The sequence below is a fragment of the Mustela nigripes genome, chromosome 14 (genome assembly GCF_022355385.1).
Source record: "Mustela nigripes isolate SB6536 chromosome 14, MUSNIG.SB6536, whole genome shotgun sequence".
In the NCBI taxonomy this organism is placed as follows: Eukaryota; Metazoa; Chordata; class Mammalia; order Carnivora; family Mustelidae; genus Mustela; species Mustela nigripes.
This window is the reverse complement of record NC_081570.1, coordinates 48,494,202-48,520,134: the sequence shown is the minus strand read 5'-3', so window position 1 is coordinate 48,520,134 and position 25,933 is coordinate 48,494,202. Positions and strand designations below refer to the sequence as shown.

Genomic DNA, 25,933 nt, shown 5'->3' with positions numbered 1-25,933 from the left:
CAGCCTCTTTGGAGAATAGTGTGGAGATTCCTCAAGAAATTAAAAATAGAACTTCCTTATGACCCTGCAATTGCAATACTGGGTATTTACCCCAAAGATACAGATGTAGTGAAAGTTCCAATATTCCAAATGAAAGAGCACTCCTTTTGAACTCAGGTGATGCGAGAGGTGTTTAAAAGGAGACAGCACTCTACTTTATGACTAACATAAAATTATCATTTGTCAAAGGCTGAGAGAGGCTCTGTGCTAAATATTTTATATATCATATTTTGATAAGAATTATTTTTCTAACATCACAGAGGAGAAATTAAAAATTAGAGATGTGAAATAAATTGCCAAAGTGAAATGACATTTGGAGCTAGGATTCAGAATCAGGTCCATGAGACAGATAGTCCATGTCTTCAACTTCTATACTAATAGTGATTATAATTATGGGCAAATTTTGCACAATTATGGAAAAGATTTCTTTTTCTTTCTCTATGCTGTTCTTTCTCAAACTTTAGTGTACACAGGAATCATTTGACATGTTTGCTAAGAATACACATTTATTTGTCCTGTTTTCAGAAATTCTAACTCAGTGAGTTTGGTGTTATCCAAGTTTGTGTTTTATTATCCAGCACCCTGCATGATTATGACCCCCTTGGGTGGTCTGAGGTTCAAAGGTTAGAAATCACTGTCACTTTCTCCAAGTCCAAGCTCTTCATCCAATCTGGAGTATTTTTCTACCTCTCATTTCCTCTTTCAACTACATTTTATATGTCAGTTCCTTGGTGAAAGAAGATTCCAAAGTGAAGTAAGCATTTCTAAGAGAATCATTCACGGAGGGGAGAATATTGAGGAAGCAAGGCCTGTGCACTGTCTCCTGTTTCAATTTTTGGACTTTTGACTTTTGTCATTTGCAACTTGACAATTGCATCTCCACCACCTCTTGAGACACATCTTTCACCTTTGGACTAAAACCATACAATGTAATATCTATCAACTAAATAGCCACTGTCTATTAGTTTAACTCTGTCAGCACCGATCATAATTCCTTCAAAACAAGCTATATAATCTCGAGGCTTTTGCCTTTTTAAGCTTGCACTTCCCACTTGCAATTTGAAGCACACTTTCAATTTTGGTCAACCCTGTGTCTCTGAGATTGCAGTCCCTCAAGACCCCACACCAATGTTTTTGCCTGCTTTCTAGACTTTTCCCCTTGGCCAACACCTTCATAGAAACATTTCCATCCTCTTTAAGCAGATTTGGTTTGAAATTCCTCTATGATCTTTTTACATCCTCTATTTTTTTTTCAGGTATCACACTATTTTTTCATAAACTTGAAGACAAAATAGTCCATTGGATGCCAATACAACATTGACCAATAAAGTAGTAATGCACCGCTGAAGGACAAGTCAGATAGAAGGAAATATCCATGGTGTAAATATATGTCTAATGCTGTAGAACTGCGTGATTAAGTGAAGAAAGAAGGACGCAAGGGAGTAGGTGTGCTGGGGTATCACTTTCTATGAGCTAAAAGTACTTCCTACCAAAGAACAATTGTTGATTGGATGGGTTGCTAATTCTGTGTATAAAATAACCCTTTTATTTTATTCTTCCCTGAAAAAGTATACTTTGGTTATTTTCATTGATTTCAGAATTTGGCTCAGTGTTTTAAGGAAAGAAATGAGATACACTGTAAATATCTTTGGGAACATAATGAATTCCTTGCGCCTGGGAAGTTTACAAACCAAAGTTGAATGTCAGCCACTTACGTGTTCCAGAAGGGGACTTTAAGTCTAGCTGGGAAGATAGACTAGATGGCTTTATATATGTTTTCTTTATTAACACTAAAAGAGGATAAAAATCCTATTGTTTAAAACAGACAGTCTGTATATTATGGGTATAAAATTGAGGAGTAATGCGGAGGAAGGGGCATATGCTTTAGATCCACACAGATCTAGCTGTGAATCCAAGATCTCTACTTGCAAGGTGGCCTTGAGTAATGTACTTAACCTCTCTGACCGTCCATTTTATCATCGGCAGAATATAGTAATATCTACTTTTCAGTATTATTAGGATAACATGAAAGAATTTATGTAAATTTATATGTGGTATCTGACACAGAAAAGCACTTAAAATGTTAGCTCATATAGTTCATTGATGAAGAGATGATTCTGGTATAGGTTTGGGAGTTAAAGTACTTTAAAAATCTTTCTGAAGACTAAATTTCTATGATAATAATATATGGTATGGCTCTCTGGAATTAAAAAAAGAAGAAGAAGAAAAAGAAGAAGAAGGAGAAGAAGGGGAAAATAAAAGCCTCACACTTCATCACAATAACATTTGCTACATTAACACAGACTTCACATTTCAGCTTCCCCATGGAGTTTGGTGAGAGTTTCAGCTGCGCTCCCCTCCCCAGTCCCATTTTATATTTTTATTTGGTTGTTGTCTTTTTCAAAAAGGAAAGTCTGGCTGTGTTGATTATCTGCTATTACTTCCAAATAAGAACATGCTTTCATTTACTGAAATTAGATCCCCATTCACTGTGTTGGCACGCTCAGGACTGTCTTCTCCAGAGGGTTGGAGGCCTGTTAGATGGCGCACAGTTGGAAATCGGTGGCACTGAGTCGCTGCCAAGGCTGGCAGACCTTTAAGATGGCATCTGGTGACCTTTTTGCTGAGCCCCCCGGGTCCTCCATTTGAGATTTGATGTTCTCGGCAGGGGTGTAATCCAAATCAAATGTGAGATCTGGTGAGTTGGAGTCACAGGGGAGGTGGGCCTTCAGGCAGATGATGCTACCAGACGCCCTTGCAATGTTTCTTTCTAACCGTGAGCCTCTGAGCTGTGGTAGAGGGTGGCACTGTAGGGCTGGTTTGCAGGAAGAGCCCAGTGTGACAGGAGACAACGGAACAGTTTTCGCCTCATTTATTTATCATCCAGCAGTACAGTAATCCTCTCTAATTGCTGTAGTTCTGGGATGACACTAAACTCTTCACAGCATCCAGAAGTGCAGCAGCTGAGGTCAGAAGTCCCTATGAAGAAGCTAGTTCTGCCTTGCTTCCAAGAGAGTGTTGGTGGCATTTTTTTTTCTTTCTTCTGAAATGGCAAACTCCTATTTCCAGTACCTCAGGTAGATAGTACACAAGTCTAGAAGAAAGAGCTAGGAGTGTGTGAAAAGCATAACAACCAACGCATATTGACACATTGTTTGTGCTAACAGGCACATGCCATTTCTCAGTTGGGGAGGCATTTCATGATAATTTTAAAGTGCTATGTATGTTGTATTTTGTTTTTTGATTTTTGTTTTTTTAAACCAGCTTTTACTTTGAACATATTTAACAGGTTATTTTTGGTTTTACATCTCCTGTGACTGTTTTAAAAGGCAGGCAGATACATTTCACGTTTCTTGGGCAATTCTATCCTGAGACTGTGCACAAAAGGATTCCACGGTGATTAAAGCAAAGTTGATCGCCTTCAGCCTGAGGAGTTAACTCTCAGCCCCAAACCCATCTTTGCTTTTAAATTTGCACTTCCTCCTCCTCTCCCTTCTGCTCCTCATATAATATAAACATCCATGGATTCTCTCTGGACCCTACTACCACTATGTGGACATCTCGGTGCAGTCAGGCCAACTTAGGTTTAAATTCTGGTTCAAATTCTGAAAAGCCATGTACATTGGACAAACCACATAAACTCTCTGAGTCTTCATTTCTTCATCCTAAAATGAAAGTAATACAAGCACTTACCTAATACAAGTAATACAAGCACTTGATCTGAAGATTAACGAACTAGTAGTGTATGTTGAGTGGCTATAATGGGATTGTCATGTATTTAAATGCTCAGTAATATTATTTTTGCAACCATTGCAAATCATAGTTATTTCTCTTTTATTTATTTACTTACATATTTATGTATGTATTTATTTTTTATTAGAATTCAGTATTATATTATGTTAGTCACCATACTAGTCATCATTAGTTTTTGATATAGTGTTCCATGATTCATTGTTTGTGTATAACACCCAGTGCTCCATGCAATACATGCCCTCCTTAATGCCCATCATCAGGCTCACCCATCCCCCCACCCTCTCCCCTCTGAAACCCTCAGTTTGTTTCTCAGAGTCCACAGTCTCTCTCCTCCTCTGATTTCACCTCCTTCATTTTTCCATTTCCTTCTAATGTCTTCCATGTTATTCCTTATGTTCCGCAAATAAGTGAAACCATATGATAATTGACTTTCTCTGCTTGACTTATTTCACTCAGCATAATCTCCTCCAGCCCCATCCATGCTGATGCAAAAAAGTTGGGTATTCCTCCTTTCTGATGGCTCAGTAATATTCCATTGTGTATATTGACCACATCTTCTTTATCTATTCGTCTGTTAAAGGGCATCTCGGCTCTTTCCACAGTTTGGCTATTGTGAACATTGCTGCTATGGAGATTGGGGCAAATATGGCCCTTCTTTTCACTATATCTGTATCTTTGGGGTAAATAACCAGTAGTGCAATTCCCGGGTAGTGGGGTAGCTATATTTTCAATTTTTTGAGGAACCTCTACACTGTTATTTCTCTTTCCTATGAACTTCAAACAGCACTGATTCTTTGTAATATTCATTTGACATTGATTTATACACTAATTAGGTATGTTTCATATTTATGCAAATTTTATATGAATTTCTTAAAGCATGTTATAACAATATAATATCTATCTATCATATATACACACACATAAAACCACACATATTATATATATAGTCTCAATGAATTTTCACAAAAGTGATACACCCTTGTGACAAACACCAAGATCAAAAAAACAAAAAAACAAAAAACCAGAATAGTACAGATACCATGGAAGGCCCTAGGGCTCCCTTCTGGGCTGTCTATTTCCCTAAAAAGGTAACCACTACATAGAAGCTATCAATCTGACTTCTAGAAGCAAGTTTATACCAGTTGGTGGGGCACCTGGGTGGCTCAGTGGGTTAAGCCTCTGCCTTCAGCCCAGGTCATGAGCTCAGGGTCCTGGGATCAAATCCCGCATCCAGTTCTCTGCTCAGCAGGGAGCCTACTTCTCCCTCCCTCTCTGCCTGACTCTCTGCCTACCTGTGATTTCTGTCTGTTGAATAAGTAAATAAAATATTTTTTAAAAAGTTTATACCAGTTGTTAACTTTATTATTTGTGTTGTTTTGGGACAGCCAAATGAAATTAAATTTCTTGAGGTCAGAGATCATATGTTCTATGTCTTCTCTCATTGCAAGAATTATTTGTTAAATATACACTATTTGTTCTCACATTCCCACCTTGCTCTGTTATCATTTGACTGCACCTGTCTGGCAAATCCCAGCCTGGAATGAGTCTGACTCTCGCCTTCTCCGCATCTCCACAAGGACGTCCAGGCAATCCTAGAGAAGAACATGCATCCTCTCACACTGAAGCCACAAAATTGTGGTCTCTAACCTTCATGGATACTTGTTCTGATCAGCTCTTCTCCACTCGTCATAGTGGTTATCTCAGGCCATCTGAGATATCTCAGTGGTTATCTCACCAACCCCTCTCTCTCCTCTCTTGCAGCTAAACTTCTTCACAGAGATTATAATCCTGGTATTTGGTTTCTTGACTCCCTCTTTCCCCAACCCGCTTCAGTCTGGGGTCCACCTCCATTACCTCACAGAAGCACCTTTGTCAAGACGCTTGTCAGTGTCCTTAAGGCTTAATTCAATGGACATTTTTCAGAACCCACATTTCTTTAGACCCTCTGACACTGCTGACAATGCCCTCTCTCTGGAAACATCCTATCGTACTTTGCGTCCAAGACCCCATACTCCTGATTCCCCTGTACTTTACTGAGAATTTCTTCTAAATCTCCGTTAGGACTCTTCTTCTCTATGTAAACATAGGTGTTCTCAGAGTTCTTTTTTTTTTTTTTAAGACTTTTTTTCTATCTATGCTGCCATGACCAAGAAGATTATTATAAAAAGTATACATACATTCAAATCATTGTCTGTGGTTTGGCTTTTTCAAATCAGTAAATACCAGAGCGACTGTTTTATGCTCAGATAATACTTTTTTTAAATGGATCTTTTCCATTGCATCAGTACTAACGGCTAAAGTTTATAGAATACCTTCTATAGTTATATTGAAATTGACTTTCCTGATTTCAAAATAATATTTTATGTAAAAAATTTAGAATAATAATGTTAAAGATAGTATAGTAATATTCTGAGTTCTACTACCCAGAGAAACTTACTATTTACTTCTGGCATTTTTTTTACACATTTTTCTCACATAAACATATATATATATATTATGCACATGCATCTTACATAGTTGAGATAATTATATTTTTCACTTATTTGTATAACTGGACATGTTTTTGTGTCATTAAAATTATTACTATTTTCGTAGCTTTATAAATTCTATCATATGAACACAAATGAAATGCTCAACATATTCACCTATTACTAAATACTTAGAGTTTGAAATTTTTCTTCTTCTATATTTTTACCCATAAAAAACAATCTTAAATATTGATTTAGTAGGTTAAACCATTACAACTTCCTGACTGACTCTTCAAATGTTTTGTCAGGTCACCCACTATATTAATTATGTTTATTTATATGGCCATTAGCATTTGACTTTCTTACTTCCAAAGACATTTCCTAAATTTAAAATGATGTCTTATATACTTGTTTTGATTTGTGAGTCTTTAGTTATTAAACAAGGTTGAATCTTTTAAAAAATTTAAAAATTGTGCTGTTTAAGACTATACTTTCAGGGATCATTTCTATAGTTCGTTACTAGAGAAGTTTCTCTGAATGTGTAAAAATTGTGCTGTTTATTTGTATCTATTTGAATCATTCCTACAGTTTCTTTTTTCCTTTTCTTTTCTCTATTTAATATTAAACTTAAATGGAGGACTACTGAGAGAAAAAGAAGCCACAGAATGAGAGACACGGAGCAAGACTGCAGCTAGCAAACCCCCTTGACTGGCCAACCCTAAAAATACCCATTAGATTTGTCAGTAAGATATGTGATAACCTGCAAGGTTCATTTTTTACACCGCCATTACTTACCTTAAGGATCTGAGAGGATTTGGATTCTCTTCGTTCCACCATGCTGAGTTACCACTGTTCACACCACGAGACTCATACCTTCTGTTTCTTACGCCAGCCTGGTGTATGCAAGACTGCCCTGTGATTAACAAAGAATAAAACTGTTTCTTCACAGCAAGGAAAATGAGAACTTGAAGGCAGAACTCAAACAGTACTCCAGAAATCCATGAATGGTGGTACAAGGCAGATGAGCACAGACGCCCCAGTTCCTACTCATCCTACTGATCAACAATTCAATCATGACCCAGAGGATAAGGAAGAAAGCAAGGACCCAGAGAACAATCAGAAAACAGAGAACAACCAGAAAGTCCTAAAAGGAGCACTCAGTAGCGGATTTCTGGATAACAAAGGAGTGACGAATACCCAAACTTTCCTTGGTAGTTGACTAGGAAAATTCAGGATTAGGTTGGAAACAGATTCACACCACAGGCTCTTGTTCTATTGGTAATTACTATATTATTCTTAAGATAGACTTGGAATTTGTTTCTTTTAAGTACAAAACTAAATTTTTAGGTCATTTTGTATATTCCATCCTGGTTGACCACCAACCATGTTGGCCAACCTACTCTATCGGTGGCTATCTCAGTGATACTCATACAGCAATCTGAGTAAATGTACATGCAAATTCAGGGTGTGTTGGGTGGGGAAGGTTTGTCTGCTTTAACTTTACAGGAAGAGATCATTTATTTTCAAAATGCAATGCAACCATTCTACATATCAAAAAATTATCAGCCAAAAATCTTGACAGAAATATACATCTCTGTACTCTGTTAAAAATCAACCAAACAATCCACAACAAACTAACATGATAATGATAAATCTATATGATTAGTAATTTGTAATTAAAAGGAAAGAATAGCAGCAATTGAAAACTGGATCCAAATCAAAACAAAACTAATGATTCATTGATAACAAAGTACCATTTCCAAAAATTGCTGAAATTGCAATTAGACAGATACATAGAGTAGGAGTTTTGCAGTGCTGCCAAGCATTAAGTGACAGCCAAATATTTTAGTAGAATACTGAATTAGAGTCTGCAGTAAACTCTAACATAACTATTTTTAGTTTATAATTTTAATAGCCCTTGCTAAATCACTCAGATACTAGCTAGTCTTTAGTCATCTGAGAAAATAAAAGTCTATGGATTTGTGGTCTTTTGCTCATTAAGAATTCTGCAAAGCTTATAATTTAAAGTGGTTAATGGCCCCCCAGAGGACCTCAGACCATACTCTGCAAGGTCTAGTTGAATGTGGGTCCAGAAATGAAAGTATCTTGCCCAAAATGTCAGTGGCACAGCCCACACTGCAAGCTGAACCTTCGAAACCCCCAGTTAATGCATTCTTTTGACTTTTTTTTTTTTTAAGATTTTGCTTATTTATTTGGAGGAGAGAGAGAGAGAGCATGAGTAAGGGAAGGAGGGTGGGCAGAGGAAGAGGGAGAAGCTGAAATTGCAACTCTGGGCTCCATCCCAGGGTCCAACTCTGGGCTCCATCCCAGGGTCCTGGGATCATGACCTGGGTTACAGGCAGAGGATTAACTAACTGAGCCACCGAGGTGCTCCTTTTTTGCCTGTCTTACAAGTAGTTCTTGAATTTAAAGCCTGGTTGGAATAGGACATAGTACATCAGCAGAGGTAAAATGATCCATTCTGAACTTCTAAAGACATCTGAGTTTTTACATAATTTTGACTCTAGCTTTAATGTATTTGTTGTTACTCCCTAAGGATGACCTTGGTAATAATATTATAGTTATAAAACATTTTATTACTGCCTAAGTAATTTATGATTACTTCCAGGTAAATTTAATATTTATTCCTTGGAATTAATCCTTTGCAGTAGAAACCAGTGTTTTTGGTATCACTATAGTATAGATGATAAAACCAAGGCTTAGAAAAGTTGAAGTCACTCTTAAGTGTAGAGATAAGATGTTTATCCAGGTTTTCTTCTCTAGTCCTTTCTTCCTTTTTTAAAAAATCATCTTTTTTATTATTAAGTATTGCATACTCATGTACAATTTTGGCAGATGGAGAATATAAATAAGAAGAAAAGAAAACTCAATGAAAGAAAAAATAATAATAATATTTCTTTCTCTCCTTTTCTCTATGCATAGATATAGAATAATTTTGTATATAGCCTTCATTATCCTGCTTGATTCATTTCATATTAAGAAATTTCATCCTGGCTTCAAAAAATTCATACAAAGCATCATCTGGAAAGGCTATGAGAATCATACTCTCAGAGTGAACATTAAATAGCATTTACTATGTGCCGGGCACCATTCTAAGTTCTTTACATGTGTTGACTAACTTACTATTCCCAAGCACCCAAAGAAGTAAGAACTCTTATTGTCTTCAGTTCATAGATGACACAAATAAAAAGCAAGGTCAAGCACCTTGCCCAGGTCAAAAGGCTAAGAAGTGGCAGAGCCATAACCAAAGACCAAATCCTAAATCCTTAATCACCAACTGTATTCATTCCATTGTATGGCTATAACATGGCTCATTTGACTAATCCCTTAATGGTGGGCATTGAAGTCATTTATAGTTTTTCTCTTACAAACAGAAATTTCTTTCTTGATACTCCCTCTACCACATCAAGCTGCCCATTTCTGGTACATTCTGCATTCGCCATTATCATGGGCAGAATGTTCTTTGAGGAAGCTGTCCTTGGACCTTCAAGATCTGGATTCTTTGCTAACTCTGTCCTGCCAGAGGGAGATGATTTGCCCCTCCCCTTCTACAACTTGATGAGGTTTCTTGTGGAAGACTCAGCAGAGCTGACACCCAGCCACCAAATACAGCAAGACCTCCTGGGAGGTGTGGGGCCTGACTAATTGGTTCTGTCTGCCGAGTGTGTGGTGCTGGCCTGCCAGATGGCAGCCACAGTTGCCTGGTATGGAGACCCTCATTACCACCTTGACTAAGTGGTAAATGGAATTCTGCTGCAGTGAAAGAAGCAAACCAATCAGAACTCCTTCTAGATCCTTCTCCCTCACACATAGATGAAAATAAGCCTTCCTGCCTGGGATGTAACAGGCAATCTGGACTGCCTGAATTTGTTCCAAAAGAAAAGTTGCTGATAAAGACTGAGCTAACGTGGGTGAGGACAGGCAAGTGTGAAACTCTTTTCTAAATTACAGATCAAATTTGAAGATCATCATTAGTTAGTAGGAGGTAAGTAAAGCTGAAAATGCTATGAGAACCCATGATTTCACGTATCTGAGAACAGCAAGATATTTTAGAAATCAACAAGTACAAACCTTCACTTCAGAAGTGAAGAAGGGGGAGCCCAGAGAGCTTAAATGATCAGTTTGAGGTCTCACGAGTCAAGCACCTACTCGTCTCAACAGTAGCCCTACAATATTTTTACTCCAAATTCTGTACCTTATGTGTCTTTGAAAACACAAATATCATTTGTATTATTTCTCAGAAGAATCAGCTCAGCCTGCTCTCAGAAAATAAAAAAGAATGTGTGACTAGCTACAAACTCTGTAGCACGGTTTCAAAAATAAAATTAGAGTGTGTTTTTTGCATCTGGCAGCATGAAAATGAAAGTGTTAGTGCTTGAATTTTAATAATTATCGTAGTTGATGGGTTATGTGTTCTTTTCAAAGCACTTGTGTGTTTTATCTTGTTTGTTCTGCACAGTAGCCCTCTGAGATAGGTAGAGGCACATGATGTCATCCTCATTTCGTAAGTGAATAGACAGATGTCAAGGACATTGTCACTTGGCTGTGCATTGGTAGATTCACTAGGTTCAAAACAGAACCTTTTTTCTTGTTCTTTTTCTGTGGTCTGTGGCTCTCAGAACAGTTTCAGTACTCTCCCAATTATTCCAGCGAGAACCCTGAGCATGCTTTCTTCTTCCCTCTCTGAGTCAAATATCCATTGATATTTGCCCTTTAAATTCTGCCCCCTATACCTCTCAAAATACCTTCTTACTTCTGCTTCATCTGCTATCAATCTAGTCAAACCACCATACTACTTCAACAAGATGATTTTAATTATCTTCAAACTGACTCTGCTTTTCTCTGCTTCCCTCTCTGTACTGGTCAGCTATTACTATTACAGTGCAACAAATCACCCTAGCACTCAGTGGCTTATAACAATAAGCATTTGTGCTCCCAGCTCCAAATATGAGCTAAGATAGCTTTTGCTTTTTTTATATATATTAGATTTTTCTCAGCTTGGTTCCAAATGGTAGATTTGGTTCAAGTCTGCTCTGTGTTTTTCTTATTGTTCTGAATCCAGGGGACTCCTCAAAGCAAGTTCTTCTTATGGTAATGGAAACATTTCAAGAGGACAGACTCAACCACAAGTACATTTTAAGTCTTTGCTTATGTCATGTCCACTAATATCCATCCCATTGGCCAAGGCAAGCCACATGGCAAAGCACAATACCACTCAGGTAAGGATATATATATTCTGCCTCTTTTAGGAGGAACATCAAGATTACTCAAGTGTGGCCACTACTTAAAACACTTAAAACCATTATTTAATACTCTTTGCCCTAGTATAAAATGAAAATTCCTTGACCGCCATTCCAACTCACTTCTATCCACTCTCTACTTCTCCCCTTATCCACCCTTCCCTAAACAACCTCCATTTCCCCAATAGAGTTCTGTTCCATTTTAACTTCTAGGCTTTGCCAATGCTATTCCTTTAGTATGAAAATTTCCCTTCATCTTCATTTAACTCCTAATTATACCAGGGGTTCAATTTAGATATCAGCTCTACCAAGAAGCATCATTGACCGATTGCCAAAATAAGTGTTTTTCATAAGGTAATCATAAATCAGTCTGTACATTCCCTTATAGCAGTTGTTGCTATACTATTAAAATGGGTCGTTTCTTCTAATATAACATTGTGTGTCAATTGTGCTCAAAAATGAATTAAAAAATTCAAAAGCAGTGGTGTGAAGTAGGGGCTAATATCTCCATTTTATAGGTGAGAAAACTGAGATACAGTGACATTAAGAAACTTGCCAATGCTCATACAACCAGTCGAATATTGGTGGGTCTAGGATGTGAACCTAAGTTGTCTGGATCCACCACCCCCATGTTTCCCAATCTCTTTCTCATTATTGGACCTCACCACTTAGGAGAAAAGGAAAACTCTCCCTAAAGAGAGAGCAATTAAATAACAAGAAACACTGTTTTGTTGAGTAGAGTTGAACTTTGAAGCACTAGAAACCACTGTAATATTTTAGAAATATTTGCCCCAAAGAAACAGTCTTTACCACACTTAAGGGCAATATTTAGAAAAATGTGTGCATTGGGACACCTGGGTGGCTCAGTCAGTTAAGCAACAGATTCTTGGCTTCAAATCAGGTCATGATCTCAGGGTCCTAGGATCAAGCCCCCGCATCGGGCTCTGTGCTCAGCTGGGAAGGCTGCATAAGGATGCCCTCTCTCTCCCTCTCCCAATACCCCTCCCCTGATCACATTCTCTCTCTCTCAAGTAAATAAATGAATCTTTTAAAAAAAATGTATGCATTACACTATAATGCTTCTCATAAACACATAATTTATGGTAAAACTTCTTGAAAATACTTGCAAATAAGTGAATAGGTCTTTTATAAATTTAAAAAAAAAAAGGCTTCCTTGTCTCCTTCCACAAGTCTGTAAATCTCCTGAAAATAAGAATTTCTTCTTCACTTTTGTTTCCAAAATGGTTCTCTCTATATATTAACCCAAAGCCAATATTCTATTAATTGACAAATGCTAGAGGCTTTCACATTGGAGTCCGGAAGAAGTCAAGGATATCTGTTATTTCCATTGTTCTTTAATTTTATGTTGGAAGTATTGGCCAAAGTAATTAAACAAAAGAAAACAATTATAGGCATAATAATTAGAAGGGAAGAGGAAAAACTATTTTCAGATGGTAAGATTATACATATAAAATTTCAAAACAGATTATGAAGAAACTACTAAAACACTAAGAGAATTTGGCAAAAACATGATTTTATCATCAACATATACAAATCAGTGTCCCTCACATATATAAACAAAAACTAGTTAGGACAAAAGATAGAAGACAGCATTTACAATAACAAAGCATAATTAAATTAACTAAAAAAATAAATAAGTCAAATGAATAGCCAAACATAACAAGAAATGTCCAAAACTTTATGAGGAAAAAAAATAAAACTCTCCTAAAAGACACAAGAGTAGATTTGAACAACAGAAAGGTATAGTATGTTCTTATACTGAAAAAAGTTTACATCATCAATCTCTATCATAATTCCAATGGCTTCTTTTTGAAGAAATATAAACCCATCCTAAAATTCATATGGAATCTCAAGGGACCCTGAAGATCCAAAGTAAACCTGAAAAAGAAGGTACTACAAAGGTACAATAATAAAACCATTACGGTACTGTCATAAAGACAGATATAGAGACCAACAGATTAGATAGGGTCCATAATAAATCCTCATATACATGGTCAAATGATTTTTTTTAACAAGGGTACCAAGATGATTCAATGGGGAAAAGATGGTCTTTTCAAGAAATGGCATTGGAAAAACTGGATGTCCATATACAAAGTTTGCAGTTGGACCGTTATCTAATACCAAATACAAAAATTAACTGAAAATGGATCCACGACTTAAAATATAAGATGTAAAATGATAAAACTCTTAGAAGAAATATCTTCAGATTGAAGACAAAATCTTCAGATTGGACCTGACAGTGATTTTTTGGATATGACCCCAAAAGCATAGGCACCAAAATAAAAAATTGACAAATTGGGTTTTATGCAAATTAATTTAAAAAAAAAAGTTGTGTACCACAATACCCAGTTGATTGTAAAAAGGCAATCCACATGTTGGGAGAAAGTACTGGCAAATACCATATCTGATGTGAGATTACTATTCAGAATACATAGAGAACTCCAAAGCTAAACCACCAAAAAAGAAGCAATCTGATTCAAAAATCAGCAAGGACCTGAATAGACATTTCTTTAAAGATTTAAAAATGGACAGTAAGCACATGGAAAGATATTCAACATCACTAATTAGGGAATGCAAATCAAAAGTACAATGAGATACCACTTAACACCCATTAGGATAGCTACAAACATAGAAGACAAAAAAAAAAAAAAAAACAGAAAACAACAAATGTTAGCTGGGATACGGATTCATTGGAAACTTTGTGCATTCTTGCTGGAAATGTAAAGTGGTATAACTGTTGTGGAAAACAGTATGGTGGCTTCTCAAAAATTTTTTAAAAATTAAAAACTTAATTACCATATCATCCATTTCATCCACTCAAAAGAATTGAAAGGAGGGTTACATATCCATGGGCTTAGTAGCATTATTCACAGTAGCTAAAATGGGGAAGCCACCCAAGTATTCATCAAAGGTAAGTAGGTAAGCAAAATCTGGGGTATAGGCACATGATGGAATGTTATCCAGCCTTACAAAGGAAGGAAACTCTGACACATGTTATAAAATGGATGAACCTTGAGGACAGTAGGCCTGTTCCAAAGAGGCAAACTCTATGTAATTCCACTTACAAAAGATACTAAGAGTAGTCAAATCCTAGAAACAGAAAGTAGAAGAGTGGCTGCCAGGGACTTGGGTAAGGAGGGAATAGGTAGTTATTGTTGAATGGGTATAGATATTCAGTTTTGTGTGATGAAAAGAGCCATGGGGATGTATGGTGGGGGGGGTGGCTGGACAATAGGAATGTACTTAATCCCAATGAACTGCACTCTCAGATATGTATATTTTTACACATACATATTTTTATGTTTTTATGTTATGTATATTTTACCACAATAAAAAAAAATCTTGAAAAAAGTTAACATAATCAATCCTCCTTAAGGTAATTTATAAATTTAATGTGATTCCAATAAAAATGGTACTATATTTTTGTTTCATTTTCTTTTGGAACTAGTCAAATTGATTAAATGTTAATTTGAAATAACAGTCAGGAAAGAAGAGTCAGGAATAGAAGAGAAATGGGTGTAAGGCTAGCCTTAACAAATACAAAACACAAAATCTCTGTATCTAAAAGAAAATGATCTGGGCCCAGGGATAGATAGGAGACTACAGAATTGAAAAGAAATATCAACAAACAGACTCAATGGCATATTACAGTTTTGCATATAATAAAGAGGATATTGCAAATTTGTAGAGAAAAGATGGACTTTTTAATAAATAATACTGGGATTATTGGATAGCCACAGAGAAAATTTTAAATTGGGCCTCTCATATATTGTACATATATATGATATACACTGGGATATATTCCAAATGGACCAGAGGCTGAAATATTAAAAAATAAATTTACACAATAGTACAAGAAAATGGATGATTTCCTCTGTAATCCAAGATAAGGGGAAATTTCTCAACTGTGACTCAAAATGCAGATACAATAAGAAAAAATGTGATAATTTTGACTAGCCATATGTGGCCAGAACCACTGTGTACAAAGTATACATACATACCTGACAAACTGAAGAAAAAAATCTGCAATTTATATCATAAATATATCCCTAACATATAGCATCTTCTATCAAAAAGAAAAAAGAAAAAAAGACAGTAAACTATTAGAAAAATGGGCAAAACATATAGACAGTTCACAGCAAGATAAATGTACATGGTCCTTAAGCATATCAAAAAATATAGCGTTGCTCTTAATAAAAGGAACATAAATTAACACCACCCTGAGATATAATTTCTCACAATTACATTGGCAAAAATCCAGAAAATTGACAACATACTTTGTTAGGAGGCAGAAGAAATTTAAAGTAGAAAACTGCTTTGGCAGAAAATTTGGCAATAATTAGCAAAACTACATATGCATTTATTTGTTGACATGAAAAATCTCACTTTCAGTAATCTATCCTAAGGATACACTGGAAAAAATGTGAAAAGATTTATGTAGAAAGTATTCATTGTAACATTATTTGTTACAAAAAATATATACATAAAGACCTAAATTCTCATCCATAAGGGATTGGTTGAATAAATTACAGTACATCCACACAGAGTATTTTAAAACTTTAAGAAGGAATGAAGAATATCACAAGGAAATAGTTTGACAGTATATGAATATCACTGTGTATCATTGTATGGAGTAATCTAGCTAGATACAGCATTAACTAAATGAAAGCAAGGTGAAAAAAAATACATAGACTATGCTTCGAGGTATCTATCTATTATCTATCTGTCTGTCTGTCTGTCTATTGTCTATCTATCCTCTATCTATTATTTATGTTTTTCAAAATGAAGGAATTAATAAAAAGAATTTTTTAAAGTGATTATCTCTTGGAGATAAAGGGAAAATGTTGGAAGGATCAAAAACAGAAATAACTCATCTCTGAATTATTCGTTTTTTAGATTTGGCTTTGGAATCGCATAAATATTTCACATAAATCTAAAACAAATTTAAAAATCAAAAAACCAATTCCTAAAAATCAAAAACAAAATAAGTCTCTGTTAGTTATCTATTGCTGAATAACAAATTGTCCCAAAACATAGCTACATAAATCAATATAATAACCATGTATCATCTTGTACTATATCTGAGGGACAAGAATCCAGGAGGAGCTTAAATGAGTGCTTCTAGCTCAAGGTCTCCCCTGAAATATCACTCCAAATGTTGGCCAGGAATACATTCACCTGAAAGCTTGACCACAGCACGAAGATGCACTTCTCTGCTTATTTGAGTGGCTATTGATAGAGGCCTCAGCTACTTGCTAACTGTTGCCAGAGATAACAGTCTTTTTTGTACTGGGGCCTCTCCATAGGGCTATTCAAGACATGGTATCTGGCATCCCATAGATGAGTTATGCTGGAAAGGAAGATAGAGAGATGTGTGCACCCAACCATAGCAGTAAGCCCAATCTCTGTAATAACCTAATCTCAGAAGTGACACGTGATACTCCAATATTATACTGGTTACAGAGATAATCCTCATGAGATGTGGTGGGGGGAGGACCACACAAGAACATGAGCCCTAGGAGGCAGGGACTACTTAGAGCCACCCTGGAGGCTGGGTACCACATGGACCTATGTACTCACTGAAAATAAAATCAAAGAGAATGAAACTATTATAAATGATTTTTTTAAAGAGGTATTTATTTACTTGAGAGAGAGTGTGCACGTGAGCCAGAGGAGGGTCAGAGAGAGAGAGAGAGGGACTCCCCGCTGAGCGTAGAGCCTGATTCAGGGCTCTATCTCACAACTCTGATCTTACAGCCCTGAGATCATGACCAGAGCCAAAATGAAGAGTCAGAGCCTTAAGGAACTGAACCACCCAGGCACCCCAAAATGATTTTAAAACACAATGACTTCACTGTGTGTCTCTAATGGGATGTATACCCTGAGGAAAATATTTTTTGAAAAACTGTCTCCAAGTGTTTTCAGTAACTGTTATGTTGACATTGTTATTGTGTGTATGTATTGTAGAATAAAGCAAATGAGTCATTATATTGGTGGTTTTAGATCTGGGATTTCTAGTGTAGGAGAAATGAAATATAGATATAGTATTGATGAGCTTTTATAAAACCCCAAAGTCCTAACATTTGAAATGGGAATATCAGTATGAACTCCTTTTAAGAAAATAGATTTCCTAACTTTGTTCACTGGAAAAAACACAGAAACAAGGACCAACCCTATAACAAGGAGTACTTGAGTACCTGCATCGTGTTTGGTAAATTCTGAAGGCTGATCCCAGCTTTGAGCTGGAAAATCTATTTATACCAAAAGCAGTGAAGAAAACCAACACCACTTTTTGTCAAAAAAAAAAAAAAAAAAGATTTGGAATCTAATTTAAAATGGCTCTCACTACAAACAAACAATCAAAAAACTCAAACCACTTATATTTGGCTATCAATAAAACAATATATACAATTATAGTGATTTAAACACATTATATATATTTAAATCTCTACCTTTATAGTGATTCTTAAGAAAAGAAAATAACAAAAGCTTATTTGTCACCTCTGAAGAATACTAGGGAACAAACTACTTTTAAAACTGTTCAATCAAAGGAGCATTTATTGTTTTCCTTTTCTATATAAACTGTATTTTAGATAATAGTTAATGAGGGCAGTTTCTCTGGAGAATAGTATTCCAATTAATCTATTAATAAAGGAAGATTTATAATGGGATAAAAATATCATCATTTCCAAAATTCTAATGAAAAAAATAAAAATTTAAAAAAAAATGGACTAAAGCAATGAGTAATCAGCACCTATGAAAAGAAAGACAACCTGACAGCATTTGTTCACATGAGGCAATGTACCAGCTATGTAAAGATCTTACTTAAGACAATTGAACTTGAAGAAGATCAAGACCCTAGTTCTGGCTATTATTTTACAATAAATAATGTGAAAGTCTGTTGAAAAACATAGAAATACAAGCAACAAAATCCAGACCATGGAAAATTTTATAGGGCAGACAACACAGCTTCTTCAACAAATAAATTTCAAGGGGAAAAACGGCGCACAAAGGGGCAGGGGGTAAAGGAAGAAGTAGAATTTTTAAAAGGTGTAGAAGATTTAAGTCAATGGCAATATATGGTTCTTATTGGTTCCTGTTTTGAATAAACAAACTGTAAAAATAAGATCTATCAGATAATTGGGAGCTTTTGAATAATTGCCTGGATATTAGATGATGTTAAGGGATTACCATTTTTTTTTAAGATTTTATTTATTTATTTGACAGAGAGGGATACAGTGAGAGAGGGAGCACAAGCAGGGGGAGTGGGAGAGGGAGAAGCAGGCTTCCTGCTAAGCAGGGACCCCAATGCAGGGCTCCATCCCAGGAACCTGGGATTATGACCTGAGCCCAAAGCAGTCACCTAAGGACTAAGTCGCCTAAATCCCTGGTGCCCCAAGGGATTACTATTTTTTAAGGTATATAATGTTATCATGGTTATATTTTCAAAGAGTAGTTATCCTTAAGGCAATGGTTCTCAAACTTTAGCATGCATTACAAGTACTGGAGGGCTTACTAAAACACAGATTTGGGGACCCCAAGCCCAGAAATTCTCATTTGGTGGCTTTGGGCTGGGTCTCAAGAATTCACATTCCTAACACATTTCTAGAGGGTGCTGAGGCTTCTAGCCCAAGGACATCACTTTGAAGACCACTTCTTTATAGAGGCATCCTGAAAAAGATTCGGATGAAGTAATAACACCATCTGTGATTTCCTTCATTTCTGGTCGCGGGTGATGTGGGTATAAAAAAAACAAGAATGTCAGTTGATAATTACAGCTTGGAGATGAGTATATGGAATTCCCTTATCCTATCCTGGACACATGTGTCTATGTTTGAAGTTTTCCATAATCATAAGTTAAAATCTAAAGAAAATATAAATTTTTTTAACAAACATAAACAAAACAATCAAATGATTAATTCTAATATCGTGTTGGTTTATGGTATATATTAACATCCTATGTTAAATCTATTAATTTGGAAATACTGCTTTTTTTTTTCAATTCTACATTTCTTGAGAAATCTTATCAAGCTTTTTATATGCATCTTTCTTGTGGTTGTATTTATTATCACTAGCATCCCTTTTTGAGCCATTTAACAGCTTTCTAGAACACGTCAACACCTTGGTCTAAAATGTTGAAAAAACAGGAATTTTCAAATCTGCATTTGATGCTGTCTCTGCAGATTTTCTCACAAGCCCCAGCTATGCATTGCGCAATATTAAGATAATTTGTTGTGTCGCTTGTCTTGGAGGAAAGTGTTCACGGACTGCACAATACAACTACCTTAAAATAATTTATTAGTGATCTGAAAAAAAAAAAACTTGCAAGTTTCCAACACCCCAAGAAGATTTACTAAATCTGTGTTAGATTTCTGTGCTCCTTTTGTAACAATTCCTCTAGGTAACTATCACAAAACTAGTATTATGCCCCAAACTCATTTCAGGCTATCGTGTCATCCACAAACACTGTTTTGTGATTCAAAGCAAAGCAAATGACAGAAACTTATAGTACTGGAGATTTTATAGATATTCTGCTAATTCCTAAAGTCAGAAACATGGTGATTCTTAGTCAACATTTTCCATTTTATCTATTTTGACACTTTGTGGATACATTGTTTTGAGAAACAGCAGTCTGGCATGATTGATGTCAGTGAAGAGAGAAATGTAAACTCCCACATATCTGGGGCCTGAACAAGCCATCATCGCCACTCTGACACCATGTTTCTCTATTTGTTCTCCCAATCTGGTAGTGTTCTTAAATGCTGGGAGTCAGCAGGACACAAGACAGTTCTGGCCCACCCATAGCTCACACTCTATTGGAGGGAAACAGCAAATACCAAAGTTCTGGAATTCACAAAGTGTTTAAAATACATTATAATACTCATTGCTTGCAGCAGTCCTGGGAGTAGAAGGTATATTCCTCTTTCCATAGGAGAGGCCATAAAATTTATTCCGTGATAGTTGGGCTGAAAGATGAATGAGGGCCGAAATCCTACCTGCCTTGCTCACTTGTACTCATAGTGCTGAAAACAAAGGTCCTCAGTAAGCTTTGGTGTTTAAATGAAAAAAGGGACACCTTGACTCCATGGGCTTGATGAAGTATTGATACGTAGTCCTTCAGAATATTGCAGTGTAGAAGTGTATCAATTCTCAGAGACAGAAAAATATCTATATGTGGCTGAAAATGGAAATGTTTTCTATTACCAAAAAAAATTTCCAGTGAAACATGTTGTTCTAAGAAACACCTGATGGGACACCTGGGTGGCTCAGTGGGGTAAGCCTCTGCCTTCTGCTCAGGTCATGATCTCAGGGTCCTGGGATCCAGCCCTGCATCGGGCTCTCTGCTCAGGAGGGAGCCTGCTTCCCCCCTCTCTTTCTCTGCCTGCCTCTCTGCCTACTTGTGATCTCTCTGCCAAATAAATAAATAAAATCTTTTAAAAAAGAAGAAAGAAAGAAAGAGAGAAAGGAAGGAAGGAAGGAAAAAAGAAAGGAAGAAAGGAAGGGAGGAGAAAGAAACACCTGAAATAGCTAGCCAGATATTTAAAAGATGGATCTGCCTTGTGGACAGAATGCTGAATCTTTTCTCCTGCTGGGGTAGTGGTACAAAGCAGGGATCAAGTCTCATCTGCAAATTTACTAGGAGGTAAGTTTTGGAAAACTCTGACCTAGTAATAGCTCCGCTGAAAACATACCCATGGCTCCCACTGCCCTCAGAAGAAAGCAGAGGCTAATCAGACTTGAGGCAATTCACCCTCATTCTCCTGTCTCCCTCTGCAGCCTTATCTTTTGCCTTTTCAAAACTTAAACTATGCTCTGGAAGTATTCCTCTCTCTCTTAGGAGCCTGTGTGTACCGTTAAGGTTTTCAATATCCAGTTTCCTTTTCCTGGGCCCTTCCTTCTTCTCTTCTTCCTCTCTACTCGTTAGCCTATTCAAATCCAAATCTAATTCATCTTTCAAGCCTAGACTTAAACGTCATTGCCTCCAGACCTGGGCCACCAAGCCCACATTAGGTGGTTCTCCGGACAGTTCTGACAGTGACCCTCACTGCTCCATGTGGTGCAGTCATGAGTGCTTGCTGTCCCCTCACATCTACAAGCTCTGTGAGAGCAGGAGCCAAATCTGTTTTGTTCACTGTAGGGCCTATCACCAGGCTTGGCCCAGGTTAGCAAGCCATAAATATTTCTTAAATTATATTTAATAAACTTACTTAACTTCTGAAATATAAAAGGGTGCTAAGACTACCTGCCTTATAGGCTTGTTGTAAAGATTTTTTTTAAACAAAATATTTTATTCTTTTATCTAAGTTCTCATATCCACTTCATAGCCCATCTTTATTTTTTTATTATGTTAGTCACCATACAGTAGTACATCATTAGTTTTTGATGTAGTGTTCCATGATTCATTGTTTGTGTATAATACCCAGTGCATCACTGGGCTAGCCCATTCCCCCACCCCTGTTCCTTCTAAAACTCTGTTTGTTTCCCAGAGTCCATAGTCGCTCATGCTTCATCTCCCACTCCAATTCCCCCCCCCCTTAGCTTTTCCCTTTCCTTCTCCTAATGTCCTCTATGCTATTCCTTATGCTCCACAAATAAGTGAAACCATATGATAATTTACTTTCTCTGATGGACTTATTTCACTTAGCATAATTTCCTCTAGTCCCATTCATGTTGATCCAAAAGTTGGGTATTCATCCTTTCTAATGGCTGAGTAATATTCCATTGTATATATGAATTACATCTTCTTTATCCATTCATCTGCTAAAGGGCATATCAGCTCTTCCCACAGTTTGGCTATTGTGGACATTGCTGATATGAACATTGGGGTGCATGTGGCCCTTCTTTTCACTACATCTGTATGTTTGGGGCAAATACCCAGTAATGCAATTGCTGGGTCACAGGGTAACTCTATTTTTAACTTTTTGAGGAATTTCCATACTGTTTTCAAAAGTAACTACACCAACTTGCATTCCCACCAACAGTGTAAGAGGGTTCCTCCTTCTCCATTTCCTCTCCAACACTTGTTTCTTACCTTGTCAACCTTTGCCATTCTGACTGGTATAAGGTGGTATCTCAATGTGGTTTTGATTTGAATCTCCCTAATGGCTAGTGATGATGAACATTTTTTCATGTGTCTGTTAGCCACTTGTATGTCTTCTTTGGAGAAGTGTCTGTTCATGCCTTCTGTCCATTTTTTGACATGGTTATCTGTTTTGTGTGTGTTGAGTTTGATAAGTTCTTTATAGATCCTGGATATCAGCCCTTTTTCTGTAATGTCATTTGCAAATATCTTCTCCCATTCCATGGGTTGCCCTTTTGTTTTGTTGACTGTTTCCTTTGTTGTGCAGAAGCTTTTCATCTTGATGAAGTCCCAAAAGTTCATTTCACTTTTGTTTCCTTTGCCTTTGGAGGCATATCTTCAAAGAAGTTGCTGTGGCCGATGTTAAAGAGTTTACTGCCTATGTTCTCCTCTAGGATTTTGATGGATTCCTGTCACACTTCAGAGTATAAAGGATAGAGGGAATACTCAACTTCATGAAAAACCCACAGTGACTACCATTCTCATTTAGGGAAAAGCTGAGAGCCTTTCCCTTGAGATCAGGAACATGACAGCATGCTCATTCTCTCCACTATTGTTCAACATAGTACTAGAAGTCTTAGCAACACCAAGTAAGACAACAAAAAGAAATAAAAGACATTTAAATTGGCAAAGAAGAATTCAAACTCTCTCTCTCTTCACAGAGGACATGATACTCTATGTGAAAACCCAAAAGACTCTATCCCCAAATTACTAAACTCATACGGCAATTCAGTAATGTAGCAGGATACAAAATCAATGCACAGAAATCAGTTGCTTTCTTATACATGAACAATGTAACTATAGAAAGAGAAATTAGAGAATCAGTTCCATTTACAATAGCACCAAAAACCATAAGATATCCTGGAATAAACCTAATCAAAGAGGTGAAGGATCTATATTCTAGGAACTACAGAACACTCATGAAAGAAATTTAAAAAGACACGAAAAGGTGGAAAAACATTCTATGCGCATGGATCAGAAGAATAAACATTGTTAAAATGTCTATGCTGCCCAGAGCAATTTATAATTTCAACACCATCTCGATCAAAAAAGTGCTGGAACAAACAATCCTAAAATTTGTATGGAACCAGAAAAGATCCCAACCTGCCAAGGAAAAGTTGAAAAAGAAAAACAAAGTTGGGGCATCGCATTGCCTGATTTCAAGCTATATTACAATGCTATGATCACCAAGACAGCAAGGTACTGGAACAAAAACATACTCATAGGTCAATGGAACAGAATAGAGAGCCCAGATATGAACCCTCAACTCTATGGTCAACTAATCTTCAACAAAGCAGGAAAAAATATCCAGTAGAAAAAAGACAGTCTCTTCAACAAATAGTGCTGGGGAAAATGGACAGCTATATACAGGAGAACGAAACTTGGCCATTCTCTCACACCATACACAAAGTAAACCCAAAATGGATGAGAGCTTGTTGTAAAGATTAAATGGAATGGCATAAACAAAGCATCTGTATTGTGCCTTGTACAGATTATGTGTCCAATAAATGTCTTGTTATTTTTATGTCTATTCTAGAACTCTCTGCCACTCCTGCTCACTCCTCCCACTCTAGAGAGCCTCTTGATTTTTCTTTAAAATGCTTCATGACTATAAAGCTCCTTTAGTTTTTTATCCATACTGACAGGTTTTTTAACATGCCAATCAATTGAGTACAGACATTGAGTTTCCAGTGAATCATTCTGGGATCTGTCTCCTTTCAATTGTCTGATACTAAAAATAACCATGTGTGTCAATTTGTACCCAAGATGTTATTTTTATCTGGTATGATAAGATAACAGATAGAGTGACAACCGCTTTTGAACGAATAGTTTAGTAACATTTCCCACAAAAAGGGGACATGAGACATCACAGGATCACATGGGGGAGCGCCACTCTCAGGACGCACAAGTGAGGCAAAAGCCCAGGCTCTAGCTTTTACTGAGGTTTCCACAACAAAGGCAAGGCAAGGTAAGGTAAACAGCTTAGAACTGGCTAGTCTGAATAATTCCAGCAGGCTTCAAGCCTAAGGACTGTCCCTAGCTGTTTAGTATCTGGACTGGGTTGATTTGGGGCAGGGGAAATATTTGCTTGAAGAGAAATTAATTAACCCTGGGAAGGGCAATCTCTTCCAGCCAGCAAGGCTACCCAAGATGTCAAAACATCATAAAATCTAGAAAATTTTTAAGCATAATTAATATACCATATTCCATTGCAAGAGGGAATGACACTTTATCCTTGACCTTTGTTCCATCATTTATTCCATTGTAACCTTTAATAACATTGCTCTTAGGATAAAACATGCTGAGCTTTTTAATCTCTTCTATCCCATTCTTGACAAAACTTCTAGTTGCCTTTGCTGCCCTTCCTCAATCTGCTAATTAAAACAGCCTAGGGAGGTGCCTGGTGGGCTCAGTCAGTAGACCATCTGACTCTTAATCTCAGGGTTATAAGGTCAAGCACCACTTTGGGCTTGGAGCCTACTTAAAAGAAATAAATAAATAAAAATAAAACAGCCTAGGATACCTTTATCTCTAATAAGAACTTTACTTTTGCCTATGAATACCTTATGTTAGATCTACTTTTCCTTTGTCTAACACAGACACCTCCTTTCTTACACAAAAGAAACAGCATTGTTTTATTGTTAATATATTTGTCAGACATGTTAATTGTGTAATGCTGAGATTGATGTAGAGGCAAGCTTTCTTTTGGGGGGACTGAATGATTCAATGACTATATGGGCTGAAGTTATTTGGAACTGGGAATGTGTTTTAAAGATTTGTTCTGAGGTGCCTGGGTGGCTCAGTGGTTAAAGCCTCTGCCTTCGGCTCAGGTCATGATCCCAGGGTCCTGGGAGGGAGCCCTGCACTGGGCTCTCTGCTCAGCAGGGAGCCTGCTTCCTCCTCTCCCTCTGTCTGCCTCTCTATTTGTGATCTCTTTCTGTCAAAAAAAAAAAAAAAAAAAGTGTGGTTTCCTTTTGTTTATTTTACTTATATCCATCAGAGTAATAGAATTAAAAGGTTGGTTTCTTTTTAAAAAATAACCTTTACTATTAAGCTATAAGATACAAAGCTTATTTTTATTCATATGTGAAATTCTCTAGTCAGAATAGACAAGAATAGAAAATAGATTGTCTCAGCTCTATTTGATTTCTTTTTCAAAGACTACTCTGTCCTGACTTTCATTGTCTGCTCTTAGCAATATTGAGGTGGTTACAGATTTAGGATAATGGACTCACTTGAGTCTCATTGACAAGTTGGTCAGTCTGTAAGTTATGAGATAAGAATGGTGAATTTGACTAGGATATATCAGG

General features: G+C 36.7%; 1 protein-coding gene and 1 pseudogene across 1 annotated transcript in view; both read left to right on the top strand.

Annotated features, from left to right (window-relative positions):
* The window catches only part of C14H1orf87 (chromosome 14 C1orf87 homolog), an 88,263-nt gene that overhangs the window by 14,303 nt on the left and 48,027 nt on the right, over window positions 1-25,933 (top strand). Inside the window, 2 exon segments of the mRNA XM_059377088.1 lie at window positions 7,210-7,229; window positions 7,232-7,446. Coding sequence (XP_059233071.1) covers window positions 7,210-7,229; window positions 7,232-7,446 — 235 coding nt within the window.
* On the top strand, window positions 6,742-6,814 carry LOC132002407 (small nucleolar RNA U3; annotated as a pseudogene).